The 18,037-nt window shown below is 50.7% G+C and overlaps 1 protein-coding gene across 19 annotated transcripts in view; it reads left to right on the top strand.

Moving 5' to 3' along the window:
- PTPRS (protein tyrosine phosphatase receptor type S) overlaps positions 1–18,037 on the top strand; it is a 148,677-nt gene that overhangs the window by 72,147 nt on the left and 58,493 nt on the right. For 12 of the 19 annotated variants that reach the window (XM_039566157.1, XM_019293498.3, XM_039566156.1 and 9 more), the window contains 5 exons: positions 1,119–1,264; positions 2,189–2,330; positions 10,883–11,071; positions 13,802–13,810; positions 17,295–17,312. In XM_039566157.1, coding sequence (XP_039422091.1) covers positions 1,119–1,264; positions 2,189–2,330; positions 10,883–11,071; positions 13,802–13,810; positions 17,295–17,312 — 504 coding nt within the window. The remainder of the gene's footprint in view (positions 1–1,118; positions 1,265–2,188; positions 2,331–10,882; positions 11,072–13,801; positions 13,811–17,294; positions 17,313–18,037) is intronic. The other 7 variants (XM_010412202.4, XM_019293497.3, XM_010412195.4 and 4 more) reach the window with 1 other exon arrangement.

The raw sequence follows: 18,037 nt of genomic DNA, 5'->3' as shown, positions 1-18,037 counted from the left end.
AGAGCACGGAAGGAGGATTCCCAGCGGGTGGGGGCAAAACGGGCTCTGCACAAACACTCCTGGCCTCGGCTCCTCCCATGAGCAGCCCCTTGACACCTTCCCTGGTCAGAAAGCCCATCCCAGCCTCCTGCCATCCTTGCAGAGGTGCTCTGAAGGCAGTGGGATGTTGATGGAAATCGATGGAGAGGCTGAGGGAGAGGTACTCTGAGCTCAGGTGTGGCTCCTTGAGCCTGGGCTGGCTCAAACACAGCCCCAGGCCCCGTGTGTGTGTTCAGGCATCACTGCACCTTGGAGCTGCTGGGTGTGAGCAGAGTTTGAAGGAGGTTGTGGCTTCTTCCTGGAGCAGTATGAATTCCATGCTTTTCTTGGGAGTCTCGTGCTGAGCAGAGGGGAAGGGGAGCTGCAGAAGCAGCCTGGGCTCTGCTCTTGGGTTTGACAGCTGGGTTGTTCTGAACTGATCACAGCTCTGGCTTGTGGGCTGTGTCCCATCAGATTGCCTGTTCCGAGGGATCCGTGCAAATGTACCCGTGAGGGCCATGGGAAGGACTTGCAGGTGGCAGCAGAGGTGCCACAAGCCAAGGGGATTTCACATCTTGAAGCCACTGGCATCAGCCTCTTTCACACCACTGTCCTCAAGATCTCTGTGTGCCAAGTCCTGCTCCATCTATTTCATGGTCCTTCCCCCACCTTCTCCCCTTCCTTGGCCATATTTCTATAAATCTCCCCTGTTCCTTGGTCATCTCCAAGGAGCTGGGAAGTGCAATTCACTGTTTCTAAGTGCTGTTTTCAGCTCTACCAGCTTTTGGTGATGCTCATTAGATGGGTTTTGCAAGGGCAATTTCCCCTGTACAAAACAATTTAAAAGTCCACTTTTCAGGAGTAAAAGAGGCTTTGCAACATTGAAGTCTCTTTGTAGGATCAGGCCCTTAATCATTTTCTGCTGGAGCTACTTCATATGTAAAGTGGAGGTAAAGGCTGTTCTGAAAAAGGCCGAGAGGTTTAATTTCACCTGGGATCATTAAGAACAGCAGCAACAACGCTACTGCTAATTACAAACCATGTTTATTAAAGTTTGTCTTTGTCACTGCCAATGATGATATTTCTGTTTTGCCCTAAAGGTCCCCCTGTGTTCATCAAGAAGCCCGTGGACCAAATCGGTGTGTCGGGAGGGGTGGCCTCCTTCGTGTGCCAAGCCACTGGAGACCCAAAGCCAAGGGTCACCTGGAACAAGAAAGGGAAGAAAGTGAACTCTCAGAGGTTTGAGGTGAGACATGTCCTTCAAATCTGGTGTCTGTGTGAAGAGAGAGACTGACACAAAGCAGCCCCTGCTCCACTTTGGCCACTCTCAGACCTGATAATAAAGGGAAATTTGGAAGGGGAGGAGTTTTAACAGCAGGAGGAGTGAAATGCAAGCTCTTGGCCATGTCAACAGCTGGGTTTGTTCCAAAGCAAGAAGGAACTTGGCTCAATTATGTTACTGAAGTTTTTTATTTTGTTTCGTTGGTTTTTTTCCCTTCTTGGGATATAATATAACTTCCTGCTTTCCTGAGAAACCACAGCTAAGCTGGTGGTACTTCAGCTCTGTAAATGTAGCTTTCATAGCCATCCATGGCTCAGCATTTTAATCCTGGGACAGTCTGGAGTAAACATTGCAGTTGTTGGCAACCAGACCCAAGCCATTGGCATTGTTTAGATAGAAATGAGAGCGGAGGAACAAGGACTGGGAGGTCATCCTGTGGAATTTGCTGTGGGACTCAGCCCTGCCAGGCAGCTGTGTGCTGAGTGGAGCTTTGTGGTGTAAGCTGCCCCTGCAGATGGAGGAGCAAGGCAGGGGCTCATTTTTATTTTGTTTTTCTTTGGTCTGTTTCTTTCTCCATCATCCCAGTTGTGCTCTGAACACCCACCCCACACCCCGGCACTGTGGCTCGTTCTTTCAGAGCCTTTGAGATGCACGTTGTGGGTTTGGTGGGTCAATGGTCCGTGGCAGGGTTTGGCTGTGACAGCTCTGTCACCTTGAGGTCAGTGGAGAGCCAGGCTGACCATGTTGGTGATGTGTGGGGGCTGAGGGGCAGCTGCTGGAGGGTTTGCAATGGGTGTGTGCTTGTGTCTCTTTAGAGGCAGGAATGAAGCTTCGCCTTGGAACCCAAGGACGCTTACTCTGTATGTGTCTCTTTGCCTCCATCCCCAGACCATTGAATTTGATGAAAGTGCAGGTGCTGTTTTGAGGATCCAGCCCCTCCGGACTCCCCGGGACGAGAACATTTACGAATGTGTTGCTCAGAACCCTCATGGGGAGGTCACTGTCCACGCCAAGCTCACTGTCCTCCGAGGTAAGGAACCTGAGCAGTGTCGCAGGGGAAGGGGCCCTTCAGCTGGGTGGGAAAGCTGTTAAAAATTCATGGCTAAGGCACAAAGTCCTCCTGGGTTTGGTTTGGTTTGGTTTGTTCTGACCTGACAGATCTGTTTGCTGTTCTCACCCCAGAGAGACATAAAAACTGCTGTGTGAGAAACAGCTAAAACTGCACCACTTCAGGAGGTTTGACTGATGGTGTGCTGGGGTTCCTTCCAGCCTGAATTATCCTATGACTCTTACAATCTTCCTCCCCTCCAAAAATTCCGTCCCCGGGTTTAGGAGCAGCACCAGGAGCTCCCCATTATGCACACAGGAATGTGGCTCCAGGAAAACCTTCACTGAGGAATCACTCAGTGGGCTGGGGTTAAGATGGTTATGGATCTGCATGGGCCTCCACACAGTTGGTAGCAATGCAAACACTTTTCCTTGTGCAGGATACCTGTTGTGCCTTTCTGGGCTTCTCTCCTCTTCCCAGAGGTCCTTTGCTCTGTGCACTCTCCAAGAAAACAATTCCCTTCTCCATTTTGTTCTGGTTCTTTTTTCCACTTGTCCCCTTTACAGAGGATGTTTGCATGGATGCCTCCCTCATGTCATCTGTTTGAAATATGCTCCCTGAATTGGATGGGGGGGAGGGAACAATATGCTGCTGCTCTGGATGCCTCTGGATGTTTGCTGTTATTACCCTGGAGATCCCCAAAATCACTGTGTGAAGTGCTGAGCGAGGCCAGGTGCTAGAACTGACCCATTTTAGGGTTTGGAACACCCATCAGTGATGTCCTCTGTTCAAACCACAGGGCAGTGCAGGTGATCCTGGTGGGGTGGTAGATAACTGCCTGAGAGCTCCTGAGGGGAGTTCAGCTTGGCTATGGGTGAAGCCATGGGCGTTTGAGTAGCACTGGCAGTAAAAGCCCTTCTCTCTGCACTCAACATGGCTAACAGCAATTTTAGGAGCTCCAGGCAGGAGCCCCACAGGGCCAAGGGGTAGCTCTGCCTGTGGGCCAGTTGCTTTTCCTTCAGCAGTTCCAGCGTTCCTCCAGGAGCAGCTTAAATCCTTTTGTTTGAACAGGCAGCGAGCATGTCCTTCATGGTGCAGAGCAAAGCTGGTGTGTGACTTCCCAAAGTGCAGCGGGGAATTAACACCAGACGTGAAGAGCACAAGGCAAAGCCCCCAGCCTCCCTTTTTAGCTGGGAATATCCCTGCTGTGGGCTCTGTGCTGTCAGGATTTTGGCTGCCTGGGAGCGTGGGGGCCCGTGGTCCAGTCATGCCTGACAGATTTGTGTAGGTGACTTAGATGTCTGTGCAGCTCCTGTGCCTGGCATGGCATTTAACCTTCTGTTGGAGAAACGTGGTGGGATGGAGCTGTCAGGAGCTTGGAACGGCGCAGTGTGAGAGGAGTGTGTCTGACTGTGGTTATCCCAGAGGGTGGGAGCCTTATTCTTCACACTTATTCCCATGTATTCCTCTGGAGCTGTGACGGTTTGGGAGAAGGGCCCCTGCAGTCATATTCGAAGTTTGTACCCCTTGAATTTAGCTACAAGCAGTGGCAAGGGAAGGTTGTCCTCCAGCTGCCTTCAGTGGTTTTAATGCACAGTTCACCAAAAGTGAGCTGCAGTGTGTGGGATCATTGTGTCACTGAATCATCGAGGCTGGAAAGACCTGCAGGGTCACCAAGTCCAACCTTTGACCCATCCCCACCTTGTCCCCAGCCCAGAGCACTGAGTGCCACCTCCAGTTGTTCCTTGGACACTTGCAGGGATGGAGACTCCACCACCTCCCTGGGCAGCCCCTTCCAAGGCCTGACCACCCTTTCTGTGAAGAAATTCCTCCGGATGTCCAACCTGAGCCTCCCCTGGTGCAGCTTGGGGCCGTTTCCTGCTCCTGTCTCTGGCTGCCTGGGAGCAGAGTCTGACCCCCACCTGGCCACAGCCTCCTGTCAGGGAGTTGTAGAGACTGAAATAGGAATGAACTGAGCTGGGGGACCATTCTGAGGGACCAGGGCTCTTTGTACATGCCTTTGTGCAGCTCTTCCTTCTGGGATCGGCATCATCCACATCAGCCAGAGACAGCTGACAGCACAGGGTCTGCATCTTCCCACTGCCTGACTAATTCCACCCTTTGCTGATTCCACCAGAACTCTGACTCTGGCTGTGCTCTCATGGCTCCCCTGCTCTGTTTGCCTGATGGGACCTGGTTTGGAGTCTCCTGGAGCACTGGGGGTACCCATTCATGGAACTTGAGGGAGCAGGAATTACCTGCGGGGTGGGCCAAGACGATGTTGAAGAGCATCATGGAAGCTGATTTTGTAGCGTATCCTCCCCATCCCTGTTCAGCTGGAGTTACTCCATCCTTCACCATTCCTTAGCTCTCACACAGCAGAGTTTGTCTCCTCTTTATCTGTGTTTTTAAGTGCTGGGAAAGTTAAAAGCACCAAGCCAAATGCACTGATCTGCACAATGACAAAGTGAGCATGTTGGCATCTACTCCTCTCCTGTTCCTCCCCTCTTCTGCACTCACCCACTCTCCTGTTTGTCTTTTCTCTCCCTGCTCAGCCTCCTCCTCCTCTGTGTCTCTGCTCTCACTTGCAGAACTGATGCTGAGCAGAGAGAGGGGGCTGCTCCACGGCTGCTCCACAGCCTGGAGACGGATGGGAGCTGTCATTTGCAGAACCTGTTACCTTGGCACGCTCTGGAGAGTGGAAACCTGGGCCCAGCTGCTGCACGCTGCACAGGGGGCTCTGGGGTAGCTGTGCAGCCTGTTGCCTGTGCTGCTGTGATCCCAGACATGCCTGTGTGTACTTCATGCACCAGCATTGCAGCATTTCCTCAGCACCAGTACGGTCTCCTAACAGCAAAAACCACAGAAAATATTTCCTCTTTTCAGAAGAGAAAACAGTACATTCTTCCCTACTAGATGCAGCTGCTGAAGGGATTGAGCATAAACCCATCTTGCTTATGCACATGATTAGTCCTGGATCAGACCCTGGTAGAAACCCACATGCCTTCACTTAAAAACAGGAAACTGCAGGAGAGGAAACCTTTGGGAGCTTCTGAGAAGCAGAGCTGTGATGGACACTGTTCAACTCACACAGTCCCTTCACACCAGCTCTGCTGGCTTGTTTGTCCTTCCTGCTCTGCTTCTCCAGGGATCCCAGTTTGGTAGGGCTGTGGAGACTGGCTGTTCTTTCCACAGCTGGCTAGACAGAGTGCCTGCAAGCCTGACTCCTGCAGAGCTCAAAGAAAAAGAAAGAAAGCAGATTTGGGAAGCATTTTCCAGTTGTTTCTGACTCCAGCTGCTGTTATTTTTCATTATAGTTTAGGCAGGAAGGAAGGTGGTTGTCACAGGCGCCCCAGCTCCCAGCTGGTGTAGATTCTCTAAGCTCCCCACTCCCAAGAAAGATATTCATGGCTATATCTGTATCTCTTGGGATAGATACAGACAGATAGAGAGGGTGTGGACTCCCCATCCCTGGAAGTGTCCAAGGCCAGGTTGGACAGGGCTTGGAGCACCCTGGGACAGTGGAAGGTGTGGAATGAGATGGGCTTTAAGGTCCCTTCTGTCCCAAACCATTCTGGGATTCTGTCTGTATCTGTCTGTACTTGCAATTATATCTCTATCATCTCTGTCCATATTATGATGATAATTATTACTTCCTGTATGGAGATTATCCTTTCCCTCCACTTCTTTAGTAGCCTGAGAGAGATTCTGGTGCTGTGAAAGCTGTCCTGTGCTGCCAGAGCTGAGTGGGCTCACGGGACAGGGACCCTTGCTCAGCTGCTGGAGGCAGGGGCTGCGTTTCAAACAAGGACCAGACTGGCTCAGTTCTTTGCTCTGTGGAAGCTGATGGAGGGAGTTCTGTGGAGGTGACTCCTGTGAGTCGTTAGTAAATGCAGCATAAAAAGCAGTGATCAGTCCAGTTCAGTGTGAGGGAACAGAATTCTCTGTGCCCTGATCCAGCCCTCGCTGTGTCCTGGGCAGTGCTGTCTGCTCCTGGGGGTTGCTGCCCTCCAGAGCACTGGGGAGAGGGGGCTGTGGGACATGCCAGGGCTGTGGAACTCCCTGCTGGAGTGTGACTGGGGCTGCTATGGACAGACTTCCACAGCTTCTAGTGATTCCCTCTTGGTTTCCTTTCATGAAGTATTCAGGCACTTCTTTAACAATTCCAGCCAGAAATTTCCCTCACACATTTCCTACTCCAAGAGCACATCTGGTGTGGGCATGTGTAAAGTTCTAGCAAGATCCTGGCTGTTTTGATGGGGTTTTTTTTTGTAATTGTTGGCTTTAAATCACAGAAGGTAAACAAGAAGCAGCTCTGGATGCTCAGCAGAGAGTCCCACGGGAGCCCGTGGGAAAGGGAAGCTGCCCCTCTGAAATGTTACCTTGCTATTTGGAAAATTCCTGGCAGTCTTTCTTCAAACTTGACTTGTTTTGCTTTTCTTGTAGTGACCTGAAAATTGGGTGACATTGACAGCAGATTAATTCTGTAGCTTCTGAATAACATCAAAGTAATTTTCGCTCCCTGTAGAGGGAGGGTACGTAGGGACACGTTAGTGGAGGGAACACAGGCATTACCTGCACTGTTTTGGGGTCTAGCACACATATCTAAGGGTGCATTTATTGCCTGTAAGCCCACAAATTTTAATAACATCATTAGGCTATTACTGTTTTCATAACGAAACTTTCAGCTCCAAATGGAATCAGCAGACAGAGACGTTGCTGAGACTCCTCCCTGCATTAAAATTGTCTTTGGCTGGGCAATAACAAAGAACTGAGACACAGGTACAGATATGGGTGGGAATAACTCCCTGATGTAATTTCACAAGGCACATAGTGCCAGGATACCTGGGGAGAGGGCAGCTCGAAGTGTTCATCATCATAATGAAAGGAACAGGGATGGGTTCAAAAGTGCTGGATTTTGATTTTGATCCTGATTAAAACTTGTGTCACTCGAGCTGCCCCATCGCTGTGTTCCTGCTTCTTCCCTGAATGAGGGCAGTTGACTGTAGGGGCCAGCCAGCATCCATATCTCCAGAGGAGAGTGAAAAATCCCTCCTCCTCTTCCCTTCAGAGCATCCTCGCGGCTTTCTGCACCGGCTCCATGGCACATCTGCTCATGCTCACACCCTCCTCCTCCTCCTCTAAATTATTAAACAACTGTGCACACCCTGCGGGAAAAAGAGCAGCAGCAACACCCGCTTTATCTTCCTTAATCATCCTCATTTCCAGCACAGCTAATTAGCTAAACCCAGAGCTGCCACCTTCCAGAGTGACAGGGGGACAGAGCACCCCTGTCCCCTCTCTGGGGCTGGGGACCCTCGTGGTGTTTGGCAGCCTGAGCTGGGTCCAGGCACATCCCCGGGCACAGAGCATGTCCCCGGGTGGGATTTGTTATCAATGGGGGCTGAAGTGCTCCTGTCTCTTCCCCTGCCTCTCTCCATCCCTCCTCCCCTGTTCTTTCTCACCCTCCTTTGCTCAGGGAGGCCTTGAGGTGATTCACCAGCTCGGGGTGGGGGGGGGCTGTGAAGAGCTGGGTCTAAGTCAGGGATGAACAAGGTGTTGGGATGCTCCCCTCATACGGCAGCTGCACCTCAGGAGAAGCTTTGCCTCCATGAGCCAGCACGATTCCAGCAGCAGCAGCTGCCCAGATGTGCCCTTGAAGCACCTCCAGCTTGTGGCTGGTTCTTTTGTTCCTGCAGTTGCCTGAGCTGCTTTCAGAAGGAGAATTCACAACCCGAACCATTCCTTATTTATTCGGGAGCAGGTCTGGGGGGGTGTTTGGGGATGGATGGGGAGGGTGGCAGGGCACGTGTGCGTGTCTTGTGGGGATTTCAATGAGGCTGTAATTGCACAGGGAGCCCAGTTGTGCGGGGATGGAGGCAGTTCTGCTTCCCCGACAGGAAGGAAATCTGAGCACTTGACTCAGAGCAGTCTGTGATGTTCAGAGATGCTTCCTCTGCTGATCTGATCCTCAAATCTGATCACGCCTCTCGTCGCAGTTGTTTTAATTAAACTCAGAGGAATTCTGCACATTGTGCTGCAAGATTAACATTTTTGTTTAATTAGAAACACTCAGTAATAGTGGTTGTACCCGGCCTCCCCCAGCACACACACACGCACACACGCACATGTGCACACACACACACCCTGCCAGGCACGGGGCTATTCCCTCTGTGGATTAATTGGCTCCTGGAAGGAAGGGGCTGGGGCTGGAGGCAGGTGGAGCCGCCTCGCCAGGGAGCAGGATGAAGGCAGGGATCAATAGTGATGTCATCTGCAGCCAATGCGGCTCCGGCTCCTCACCGCTCCCAGGCTGCTGAGAGAGAGGAGGGGAGGGAGGACCATTAAAGCCTGGCTGAAAGCTGTGCACAGGCACAGCAATACCCAGAGCCCCTCTGCTGGCCTGACATCACTCCTGGGGGCCGGGGGGCTGCAGGAGCACACAATTTAGGGGGTTCTGCAGTGCCCCAGCACAGCCCAGGGAGCTCAGAGGGCTGGGTCAGTCCCTAGTTAAAGATGTGTGTGAACAGCTCCAATTCCAGATACAAAATTCTGGTTTAGAGGTGCTTCAGATGCACCAAAACAGCTTCAAACTGAAAGAGTGCAGGTTCACATTAGATACCAGGAAGGAATTCCTCCCTATGACGCTGGGCAGGCCCTGGCACAGGGTGCCCAGAGCAGCTGGGGCTGCCCCTGGATCCCTGGCAGTGTCCAAGGCCAGGCTGGACAGGGCTTGGAGCAGCCTGGGCCAGTGGGAGGTGTCCCTGCCATGGCAGGGGTGGCACTGGATGGGCTCTGAGGTCCCTTCCAGCCTAAACTGTTTTGGGATTCTATGAAAAGGCACCCACCATAGCAGGGCCACTGGGCTTCTCCCTTGTCCCGCTGTCTCTGGGTCTTGCCAAACGTATTTGGCTCCATTCCTCCTTATCTATCACGTGCCAGCCTTAGGAAACAAGCTCTGGGTGTGTTTGCACTTGGCAGGATGGTTCCCAGCCAAGGCCAGGGTTTCCAGCCCAATCTCGGTGCCACTCTGAGAGCTCCCATCAGTGTCAGTGGGGGGCTGGTTGTGATGGATGTTCATTTTTTAAGAATCCCACCTTTTTTAAATCCTCTGGATTTTTTCCCTTCTGTTCCCTCACCTGCTTTTGGGATGGATTCAATGCCACAGACTCCCGAGGCTGTGATTCCCTGACACGGCTCATTGGAGATGACAGAGGATCCCTCCCAAATCTCACCCTGCTGCTGGCATCCTCCTTCCCAGCTGCCCTCCCCCAAACACTTTCTGGGGGGAAAAATGGCACACTCCTGAGCTGTGGCAGCCAGCGTGAGACAGCTCTCCTCCATCCCACAGGAGTAAGGGGCTGTGTCAGGTGGTGTTGGGGAAGCTCTGGGGTTTCGGAGGAGTTATCATTAATTACTCAGCATTGTTGTGATTGCCCTCCTCACCTTCATTAGTGGAGGCAAAGGCATGATGGAGGGGAGCAGGAAGCTCAGTTGAAGCTCAGTTGAGCCTCTCTGCTGGGTGCTGGTGCCACTGTTCTTGGAGGGCAGCAGCTTTCGGAATTAATAAATCTAAAAATCATGCCCTGGCTGACAGCACTTGGCGTATTGTTGTTGTGCATGTCCCCTCTGGTCACTGCAGCTGGATGAGACTTTCCTCTCCTTTCTCTCCCAGTCCCACTGTGTCTTTGACAGCCCTTTCCACGTGGGTTCTTTTATTATTTCTCCTGTGCAGTTTGCTTTGTACTGCGAGGTTTGGAGGGGGAAGGTGAACCCCTCCATTTACCTGTGGCAGCTCAGAGTGTTCTCTGCAGTGCAGGGATCCTTGTGCAGCTTCTGCTCCCCAAACCAGTCAGTGCCATCCCTGACCTGGCAGAGCTTCCCTGCAGCACCTGGGGAAACTCTGACACGGTGACTCAAACACAGATCCCGTGAGGAGCAGGAGAGGGAGCTGGGGGGGCTCAGCCTGGAGGAAAGGAGCCTCAGGAGGGACCTTCTCACTCCCTACAGCTCCCTGACAGGAGGGTGCAGCCAGGTGTGGGTTGGTCTCTGCTCTCAGGTAACAAAAAATAGGTCAAGGGGAAATGGCCTCAAGTTGCTCCAAATTGTTCTGGTTGGATATCAGGAAAAATTTCTTCACTGAAAGAGTGAATAAACGTAGAACAGAGTGCCTGGGGCAGGGGTGGAGCCACCATCCCTGGAAGTGTTCAAAAAACGAGTTGATGTGGCACTTGAGGATATGGTTTAGTGGACAGGTGGACCTGGGAGGTCTTTTCCAACCTTAATGATTCTCTAATTCTCTTCTGCTGTTCCCCAAAGGGTTTTAAAAGATTGCATTTAAATGTAGAATCTTGAGGGACATTGAAATAGTCACACAAAACGGACAAGCTGGTAGCTCTTACTGTGTTCCATCTTGGGCCAGTCAGTGTTTGAACTGGCATTGCACAGGGCAGTGTCTGCCCGATGCTTTCCTTGGGGTGTTCCACTGAACCCTGGCACCTGCTTAACCCCTTCCCCTTGTTCTCCACCCCCAGAGGACCAGTTACCTCCCGGCTTCCCGAACATTGACATGGGGCCCCAGCTGAAGGTGGTGGAGCGGACGCGAACGGCCACGATGCTCTGTGCGGCCAGCGGGAACCCCGACCCCGAGATCACCTGGTTTAAGGATTTCCTGCCCGTCGACCCCAGTGCCAGCAACGGGAGAATAAAACAGCTGCGATCAGGTAAGGTCTGAGGAGCTGAGAGCAAGTAGAGACGTGAGGAGGCTGCTCAGAGGGTCCTGAAGCAGAGGAGAAGGCTGATAGATGCAGGCCCCGCTGCTGTGGATTGGGGCATTTGAGTTTTTTTGGTTTTTACACCAAGAGTGGTTGGAGTATTTTCCACTTTGAGCCCTCCTGGTCTTCTCTGCTGCCCAGTTGGCATGAAGGGAATGTCAACAGGGAAGCTGGTGCCCATCCAGACAATGAGTTCCCTGGATCGTGGTGCTCTTGAGCTCAGGGGAAACTGGGGCCTGGATGGGGGCTGAGGGTTTGTTCCTCAGAGCAAGAACTGGCAAAGGAAGAAAGAACCACTGTGGCAGACACAGCTTTTTAGACCACACACACCTGGTGTAGGGTCTGTGGTTCAGGCAGCCTCTTGCTGTCAAACATGATGGTGTAAACGGAGCCTCTCAAAGCTGGTGTGGAAGAAGAGCTCCTGCAGGGTGTCCCCAGCACCACGTCCCTGCAGCCATCGCTGGAGAGCACTTGGGAGTGTTCTGGAGTGACCCCTCGGTGCTCTGCCCATGGAGTCCATCTCCACCAACAGATGTACCCCAGCTCCGTGGCTCTTGTCAGTTTTCCATCTTTCCCCATCTGCTTGTCCATCTGTCTCTCTTGTTTGTTTTCTGTTTGCTGTTTTGTGTGTGTGGCAACGTGACATCTCTTTAATATTCACGTTTCAGGAGCTGTTTCTGTACTTGTTAAATCTGCCGGTTCTCTGTGTGAGAGTGTGTGCAAGGAGGGCATAGGTGGATTTATTTTTGAGTACTACTGATAAAACTCTTCCATTGACAGCTGCAAAAATGAAGCAAGTTTTGCAAGTTCTACCTTTTGACAAAAACTAGCCCAAGAAATAATCCTTTTCACAAACTGCTGGGGCTGACTGCTCTGACCCAGCCTAAAGAAAAGGTGTTCATTTTTAAGTATTTTTGGCAAAAGAAAGGCACTGTTGTAGGCAAAGGAAAAGCAGAGGCTTTGGTGAGGCAACTGGAGTTGCTTTGTTCGTATTAGACCTTTCACAAGTTCTCCAGTCAAGTGATAACCAGCTGCTCCTGCCCAGATCTCTGCTGGCCCTGGAGAAATCAGTTCTGACTCTGTCCTGCTGGATCTGGACAGCAAGGCATGGAAACACCTGGTTTTTCTCTTGCTCAGTTTGGCAAAGATTCTTAGTTCTTTCTAAAAATAAAGATATTTAGTTCTACGGGCCACCAGTGGAAAAGCTTCAGTATAGCTCCAGTTTAATGTAGCTTTTACACACCTGCATAAATGCCTCCTTGTTCAGTGAAGCAAAGTTACAAGCAGATCCTTAAACTGCTTTGTTGAATTAGAACGGCTTGTTGAATCCCACGAACACAGATGAGATTGACCTCCCTGTTTTATCGTAACAGCTGAGGCAAATGCAAATAAAAAAAATCACTCAGCATAAATAATGAGAGGTAAACTAGAATTATATTATGCTCTGTGACCACGATCTGAAGTGTGAGTAATGCACAGGCAGATTATTTTTAATACATTCATCATCTTGCTAGAATGCCTTTACTCTTTAGCTTGGTTTGATCTGGTATTTTCCTTGAAGCCACCTGAGTGCTGCCTTTTTATTCCAGTGAGTTGATTAACCTCAGAGTGAACCCTTGACCCTTCTGATAAATAGAAGATACCTGCTGAGATTTAATCTCATTTACAGCTGCTTTAAATTAGTAAACTGGTGAAACCCTGAAGCATCCCTGTTGTCTTCAGGGCACAAACCTGTTGCCTGTATGTCAGGGAGTGCAGATCCTTGGGCAGTCAGGACTTCCCAGTTCTCCAGTTTCATCTGCTTTCGTGGCCTTCCAAAACTTGCATGTTCTGCAAAGAAAGGGCTGTGAAAGTGCAGAATGTAAACATTAGGGACATCTGTACTGTGTCAGCACTTGTTTCTGTGCAAGGGAGTTAAGGCCGAGGCAGATTCGAGCGTGGGATTGTGAGTGAGGCGATGCCTGTTTGAGCTGCTGAAGTCAGATCTTAATTTAATAAACTTGTCTTTCCAGAGAACAAACTTTGCCACCAGAAGGGTGGCACTAGCACACATCAGGGCACTGGGGGTGCTCCGGGACACTGCTGATGGTCTTCAGGGTCTGAGTGTTTGGCTGGCAATACAAACAGACCTCCAAGACCATGGTCATTATATTCCCATCATCCCAGGAACCCACTTGGGTCTTCACTCTAACCAAGACACGGGTGACACGTCATTAACCACAGTGGGTTTTCTCTGTCTGGTGTTTCTGCTTTTCCCCTTTCCGTCTCCAGATAAAATTTCCAAGCAGTTGGGAATCTTTTAATGCTTGAGAGGTTTGGGCTGAGTGCAAAGCTCAACTGTCAGTCAGAGGAGCATGGGAAGAAGCTCTGTGTGGGCCCCTGCTTCCCTCAGACATCATCAACATCTCAGCCTTGGAGATCCAGGCTGGGCAGGAGTTTAAGAGGCCTTGGAAGACAGATATTTCTGCTTATCTTGGGACACTTAAAGCAGAAGGCAAAGCCAATGTCCTCTGCTCAGCTGCCATCTAGGGGGGACATGGGAGGCAGCCTTCAGCCACCTTCCTCATCACTCAAACACTAAAACCTTTTGTGTCTTTTGTGTGTCTTCTGTTTTCTAAATAACTGGCTATAACAAGCTTTTTTCTTTTCTTTTCTTTTCACTTTTTATTTAACATTCAGAGACCTTTGGTAAGTTTGTTCAATTAAAAAAAAATTTAAAATCAAACGAAAAAACCCCAAACCTGCTAATGTGCAGATTTGTAACCCTTGCCCTTTAAACTAATTCCTTTGTAACAGCTTCTTGAGAGGCATGCTCTGCATTTCTTCTACTAACTCTTTCAGTAGGGATGTTCTGCCCTCTAAATTAATTTCTGCAGGGGTATTGCAGGCTACAAAAAAAAGAATAGTAATAATAATTTTAATTAATTTATCTGTATAAAGAGATAACAGCTAAATATGAACCTCCTAACACTGGATAGATTTTTTTTTTGGTATCTTAGCAACAGTTGTCCTGGAATTCCCCAATTACACAATAGCTTGTTCCCTGGAACTGTGATAATTGTGTTCACACCTGCAGGAGGTCTTGGAGTTTCACATCTAACGGGGTTATTGGCATTTTGAGGAGGAGGGAGAATTGGGGGTGCAGCATTTCCAAATTGAAGCTGTAAATCCCAGGCCAGTGGCTGTGGGGAAGGGTTGAGGAAGGGAAGAGCCCCCTCCAGCTCCTCTGCAGCCCCGGGAAGGCAGGACCTGCCTGCAGAGCTCCCGTCACAGTCTCTGCGTGTGCCGAGCCCCCTTTGTTACTGGGGATGTTGGAACTGCAGCTGTCAGCCAGGATCCGGCACTTTGGAATTGCAGGAGACCCCAATGGTTGCCGCTGGTTTGGAGCAGAAAGCTGAGTCCAGCCTCGGGAGAGGAGCTCAGCACACACGTGTTCCCACACGTGGCCTGACAGAAGGTGGGGATGTGTCTCCTGTCATTGCCATGGCAATGGTGACTGTCCTCCTCTCCTCTTTTCCAGGCTCAGAGAATCCATAGGCAGCTCAGCGTGTGGGAAACCGGGGAAGGGATGGTGGGAGAGCAGACCCTGTCCTCGGTGACAGAGGGGGACACCTGCACAGGGAATTCTGCCTGGCACCATCTTGGGCCTTTATAATCCAGAGGCAAGGCCTTTAAGCTGCCTTTTGCCTCTGCTGCTAAACCCCAGGCTGGCCATCTGGGCTCATGCAGCCTCAAAATTTGCCCTAAATAGGCAGATCTGCAGAGCCAGGGAGGCTGTGCGAGGCCGTGTGGAAAGTCTGCACGTAGCATCTCAAAACCAGCTTTTCACTCCAAAAGTCAGCATCCAGGGTGAGCTCTTCCTGCTGTAGTCCTGCAAAGCTGGTGCCCTTGCTGTGCCCTGGACCCTGGCAGCCTCGTGCATGTGCTCATGCCCTGTTCAGGACACCAGGCAAGCTAGGTATTGAGTGCAGGTGCCTCCCCAGCACCCCCACGACCCCATATCAAACTCTCCAGCACCTGTCAGAGTTCCTCAGAATAATTAATCGAGGGGATATCCTCTTCCAACACCCTCCTGCTGCCCCTGTGTTGAACAAGGAGCTGGTTAGATGTGAAACTCCAACAGTGAAAATCTCCCATCTGTGTCTGTGCCCCGACCCAAAGTGCTGCTCGAGCTCATTGTGACTGAAATTCTGGTGTGGGGCATTTTCCCAGAGCTGTCCTGCTCCTCCCCTGTGTGCCAGAGTCAGGCCTGGGAAGCCCAGGGTGGCACTGCCTGCTCTCCCAGAGCTCTGTCCCCCGGCCAGGCTGTCTCCCAGAGCTGCTGACAGCCCCTTTCCAGGGGTGTAGCTGATGCTCAGAAGGGGCAGGGAGTGACAAACCTGCTGTGGCACAAGAAGGTAATGCTGCTGTTGTGCCTGGGCTTGCACAGCTCTAACTTCCAGCATGTTTCTGCTGTCAATTAGAGTGAACTTCTATAGGAAACTGCCAGGCTTAGCCGAGGCCAAAGAAGATTTTGAGCCATGGGTGATGTTGGGATCTCTTCCCCTCCTCTACCCTCTTCCCATTAGCCTTGTTCCATACTGGTGCCACAGATGGCAGATTTTCACTCCAATTTTGAGACAGAAGGATGTATCAGAGGCTGTTTTTATTTCCACTGAATTGATCTATAACCTTTGCTGCTTTCTCTCTCTCTCTTTCTCTTGCTTTTTAAACCTTCCTGCCACCTCCTGGGTGGGGATCTGCCCAAGTCCACGCTCCCCCACCTCTTCCAAGCACTGTCTCTCCAACCTTTGTCCTGAGAGCTAACAACCTGCTTCATTAACCTTAGCTAGTTCCTAACCCTAACTAGATGCTAACTTTTCTCTAGCTAATAACCTAACCCCGTAACTAGAAGCTGAGTCTAACTAGAGTCTAATCCCTAACACTGTAACGCCTCTCTTCCCTTAGCTCCTTTGAAAAATAAAGGTGAACTCTAATTAGTATCTCTATATTTTTACCTTCTGTCCTGAGAATGGGGGATTGAACCGCAGCAGAAGGATGAGCAGGGCTGAAAGATAAGGAGGGAAGGGGTTTTTGGTGATTAAGGCAGAAGATTGGCATGGAGGAGGCTTTGGCTCCTGTTCTTGCCTCTGCCAGACTTCCCTCCGTGACCTTGGGCAAGTTGCTTCACCCCTACCTCAGTTTCCCTGTGTGTAAAGCAGGATCATAACTCACCAGGGGAGAGGAGAGGGTGAGAGGCTGATATTTATCATTTAATGTGCTCACAGCCCTGGCTGGGAGTGCTGCAGAGTGGCAGCAGTGTCACCATTGCAGAGGAGCTCGTGCATCTCTCCCTAGGGAGAGGCAATACTTGGCACTGCGGGATCTGCCCTGTTCTCAGGATTGGGGTAAAAACCCACCAACTAAACCCCCTTCTTGGATAAGTTTTGAATGCCACTGTGAGCAAAAGGACCTGCCGTGTTTTCAAAGGAAGATGGTTTGGTTGCAGCCTCAGGAGGTCAGATGGGGATGGGGGTTTTACCCCTGATTGTCACTCCCTCCCACCTGGGAGCCCTGCCCGAGGCTGGGCACTGAGAGATAACAGGAGGGGCTTGGAATAAAATAATCCAAGGGAGAGGCAGACACAGGCAAGTGTAGCAGGGATGGCCAGAGGTCCTGAGCACTGAATTCCTCACACATCTGTGCTAATAGCTGAAGTTTGGAGCTGGGGCTTTGCTGGCCAAGGTGGGATCAAACCTGCAGCTTAATGTGCTGCAAGGTGCCCGCGTGTCCCTGTCCCTGCCCGGGCTGACACAGCCCCGATGCCAGCCCTGTCCCCAGGAGCGGTGAAGGTAAATGCAAGGTCACCGTGTGTTCAGTGAGTAGCAAACAGTCATGTTAGCTGAGAGCCTGAGGGGTTTCTTTACATTCCTACAAGGAAATGGAGCCAGTCTTAAGACTTTTGAAGCCGAGAGCCACGGAGGCTCTGCAAACAGCCAGCTGGATTGGGCTGCTGAAAAGGGCACCCCACCTTAAGTAGCCTGAGCCCTTTTCAGTGTCCCTGCAATTTGAGATAGACCAAGAAGTTTCCTGCTGGGAACTGTCTTCCTTGACTCAGGTCCTTTTCCCACAGGCAGTGCAGGTGTTTGGGGTTTTGCAGTCATTTCACTCATTTTCTTTGTTTTCTTTGCAGAAGGTACACCGATCCGAGGTAAGACACCGCAGCTCACTCACTCACCCACTCTCCAAACACTTCTCTCCACACAGATCCCGTTTCATTGCCCTGTGCTCAATACAGATTCGTGTTGTTGTTATGTTTTCTTGTCCTGCTTCACCTCTGAATATTTCTTTTTTATACCTGTCTTTATTTTATCTATGGTTATAATGTCCTTTTTTGTTTGCTGGGTGCACTTGGTAATACTGATACTGTTATTCTAATAACGTCTCCAGCTGTGCTGCCTCAGATTTATGGCAGAGTTTTAAGAGCTAATCTCTCCAGGACTATGAAGGACTGAAGTTTATCTCGAGCATTAAATGCTTTCAAAGCTTGGTAAATACTTAGGACCTTCTCTTGATTGGTGCAAAGTGCTTCCAAGCTGCTGATGGTGATGAGAGTTTTCCAGTCCTTTGCTCAGGCAGATCTTCAGCACTCACCATCTCAGCGTACTCATTTGTTTGGCTCCAGAGCCTCTTTCCACTTCCTCCCCACTCTCTTACCCTTAGGTTTCTCTGGGAAGGATCCATGGTAAGTAGCTTCTGCACTGTCTCTTTAATGGAGTCAAAAATTGACCTCAAGCTGCCTGAAAGGCAGGAGGAATTGGGTGTGCACCCCTTGGAAGACCCTGCTTTGGTTTTGTCTCCACTGGCACATTTAAAATCCCATAATTCTCTGCTGGTAAAAGCAACAGGAGGTGCTGTAGGTGAGATTTACGTTTT

Source organism: Corvus cornix, chromosome 28, assembly GCF_000738735.6.
Source record: "Corvus cornix cornix isolate S_Up_H32 chromosome 28, ASM73873v5, whole genome shotgun sequence".
Taxonomy (NCBI): Eukaryota; Metazoa; Chordata; class Aves; order Passeriformes; family Corvidae; genus Corvus; species Corvus cornix.
Note: the sequence above shows the minus strand (reverse complement) of the source record. Positions and strands in the feature narration are given on the sequence as shown.